Source organism: Limulus polyphemus, unplaced genomic scaffold (genome assembly GCF_000517525.1).
Source record: "Limulus polyphemus unplaced genomic scaffold, Limulus_polyphemus-2.1.2 Scaffold4551, whole genome shotgun sequence".
NCBI lineage: Eukaryota > Metazoa > Arthropoda > Merostomata > Xiphosura > Limulidae > Limulus > Limulus polyphemus.
In genome coordinates this window covers 76,830-80,145 of record NW_013670161.1, presented here as the reverse complement: position 1 = coordinate 80,145, position 3,316 = coordinate 76,830, and the positions used below count along the sequence as shown (strand labels likewise).

General features: G+C 34.5%; 1 protein-coding gene and 1 long non-coding RNA gene across 2 annotated transcripts in view; both read left to right on the top strand.

The window, feature by feature from the left end:
• LOC111088841 overlaps positions 1 to 1,813 on the top strand; it is a 4,289-nt gene extending 2,476 nt beyond the window's left edge. Inside the window, exon 3 of the long non-coding RNA XR_002613235.1 lies at positions 1,687 to 1,813. This is a non-coding gene — a long non-coding RNA (uncharacterized LOC111088841). The remainder of the gene's footprint in view (positions 1 to 1,686) is intronic.
• Positions 1,814 to 1,860: 47 nt separating this feature from the next.
• The window catches only part of LOC106471333 (BDNF/NT-3 growth factors receptor-like), a 23,168-nt gene continuing 21,712 nt past the window's right edge, over positions 1,861 to 3,316 (top strand). Inside the window, exon 1 of the mRNA XM_022399946.1 lies at positions 1,861 to 1,945. Within this exon, the coding sequence (XP_022255654.1) occupies positions 1,873 to 1,945 (73 nt within the window). The 5' untranslated portion in view covers positions 1,861 to 1,872. The remainder of the gene's footprint in view (positions 1,946 to 3,316) is intronic.

The following is a 3,316-nucleotide window of genomic DNA, read 5'->3' as shown; positions in this document are numbered from 1 at the left end:
CATGATAAATTTTATGCACTTGGCTCTAGGCTAGATGATCCCATACTACGTCTTTACTTTAGCCATATTATACCAACTCCCACTACGCTTAAAAGGTTTGGCGGCACCCCCCCCTCACTGCCACCTTGCATCCCCGTCATTAAAATCGTAATGGGCAGAAAGTAATCGAATTATTCTATCTGGGTAAATGCATTTTGGCTTTTTTGACTCCTCCGACTTTCAGAAATCAAGAGCGTGACGTGATGTGACACACACTGTCTTTTATATAGGTTAGATATTCCATTAATACACTGTCTTTTATATAGGTTAGATATTACATTAACACACTGTCTTTTATATGGATTAGATATTCCATTAACACACTGGGGGGCACAACCTAAAGATTGTTTGTTTGTTTGTAATTAAGCACAAAGCTACACAATGGGCTACCTGTGCTCTGCCCACCACGGGTATCGAAACCCGGATTCTAGCGTTCTGGGGGGCACAACCTAAAGAAGTAAATAGTAATACGCTTGTGCAAAAACAACAACATTTTCTTAAAACCTATTTTAAATCTTCCCCGTTTTTCAAAGTATTATTCTACTAACATGGACCAGGCATGGTCTAGTGATTGATAAGTCAGACTACGTTACTAAGGGTCTAAGGTTCGATAAGTAACGTCACTGAACGCGCAAAGAACTTTAAGTTGTGAATGTGTTTTAAAAGTGATAATCAATCCCGTTATTTGGTTCAACTCTCTTGTGGCGGTGGGTACTGCTGGATGACTTCCCTTCCTTTGCTCAATAGTTCAAAATTAGGGACAGCTGTATCTGACTTTTAAAGGTCTCTGACTTAGCCGTTTAGTCCAGGTGCGGATAAGGTGTCATTCAGGTTGAAAATTCCAATTGTAATTTTACAAACACACATTGCTCATCATAGCACTTCAGTTACCCGTGTTATTTCCCAACCCTATAAGTAAAATATAACCTTACTGGTTTAACAAGAGCCCAAGGTTAGTTCCCTTTTGTAGATTTAACTGAGAACGTCAGTTTTACGAATTTGTGTATATACAAACTGGTGGTGACCGATTAGAATTTAGAACTTGCTTGGGGAAGCTAAAAATAGTCATTGTATGCGGATAAAATCAGTTGTAGAGAATCCAGCACACTTGACAACTAGTCCAAGCTGTCCAGTGTTTATTGATTAGGCTATATGAATGTAAACTGCACCACATCAGTAGAGTTACTTTTAAACCGTTCAAAAATGAGAAATTGGGGATGAAATTTCAGTCATGAAATAAAGTCGTAAAGTAATTTGTGGTATAATGTGACATCAATAGAGCTGAATAATCAACGTAAAAGGCTTAAGGTCATTTAGCGCTCGGCCAATACCAGCTTTACGATGATTGGTGGAAGCTAAGTAGATGAAATTCTTATTGGACGAAGTGAATAATTGCAAGAAACTATCACATGTAGTTAATAAACTGTGACAGCTGAGTTGAACTACTATAATCTTTCAGTTACAGGAGCTTATCAGTTCTTAACATTCTTTGGAATAGCATAAATTTGATAGGTTAATGTTTACAACCGACAGAAAGCTGGAAAGTAAAGTTCTTTGAGATTTAGAAGCTATGGCTGTTTCGCTTGGTATATTAGCATTCGGGGACAGTCCCGAAGATGTCTGACAGATTGTTGACTTTATTCACAGCTTCCGCTCAGTCTCACCGTCGCTATAATTTCAATGATTCTGATGCTGGGAGGGGCCATTTGTTTCATTCAACGTCGGACAAAGCGGCATGGAAAGGATCGTTGTTCAAGTCTGTGTGTTCTGTGTTTGTGCTGTTCTCATCCTAAAGAACAAAATACCAGCGAAGAGATTGCACTTCGACAAGGAATGCCGGTAAACTCTCGCAAAATGGTTATCAATCCAAACTACTGCAGCCAAGCCGACGGTGTCACATCCAAAGGTATTGAAATACATTAGTTACCGTGCAAGGCTAGTACAAGTTGTATTAATTAAGGTTAAACGTATTTCTTTACTCTATTTTCGTGCTCAGACATTTCCATTCTTAGCACTTTATTTAGTACTGGAAAGAAACACATCTCTCTATAAATAACATTTCCAAAAGGAAAAGATCAACTGAAGCTTTATACTCAAGTTGAATGTGTACTTCGTCGTCATCAACAATCTTCAGGTCAGGAGTTTCATTAGTGGTGTGGAAGGCTGTCTGTAAAGATGAAATAAAAAGTGTAGAAGTCTGACTAAGCAGTAAAAGTTTAAATGACTATGGAAAAGATCCAATCGAGGTGATAAAACCACGTCGTCTATTTTATTTTGATTTCATTCGATTCTGAAGCACCTTCCTAGTTTCTTAACTACATTCAAATATTTTCTGCTAACCTCTTAAATTATATTTGTAAAATAAATACTGTATACATATTATAATACTAATGATGTTCAAAATGTGATATCTAAAATCAAAGGTACGAGAATTAGAATTTTTATTAATATAAATAACTTCAACAACTGGTCAGAGTAATCTTATGTGAAAAACATAATTATATAAATTATAATATAAAATGAAATTATTATAAACAATAAAGTCTTCAAAACGATTTTTGTTAACCGAAATCTGAAGTTCTTAGTATTACTTTAGCTCTCTTTCTCTATCTCTTTATTTCGAGCTATTTAATTTATTCATAAATAGACATAAAACTATGTATGTTTTGTTTAGTGTCAGAGTGCTATAGCATGAAAAATAATTCCTCCATTTAAAATTGGGTTTTTAAAATTTAAGTAAAACCACTGAATTTACAGTTTATAGTTTCAAGATACAATATCCAAATATTTTAACTTGAAAACATAAGTTACACACTAATTTATTATTAAATAATAGCATTCTCAATATGTTTATTACAGATGTTAACATTTAATGGTGATATTACTTGTCTTATTACTTGGATGTATAGATAAGCTGGGGATATTACTTGTCTTGTTACTTGGATGTATAGATAAACTGGTGATATTACTTGTCTTGTTACTTGGATGTATAGATAAGCTGGGGATATTACTTGTCTTGTTACTTGGATGTATAGATAAACTGGTGATATTACTTGTCTTGTTACTTGGATGTATATATAAATTGGTGATATTACTTATCTTATTACTTGGATGTGTACATAAACTGGTGATATTACTTGTCTTGTTACTTAGATGTGTACATAAACTGGTGATATTACTTGTCTTATTACTTGGATGTGTACATAAACTGGTGATATTACTTGTCTTATTACTTGGATGTGTACATAAACTGGTGATATTACTTGTCTTATTACTT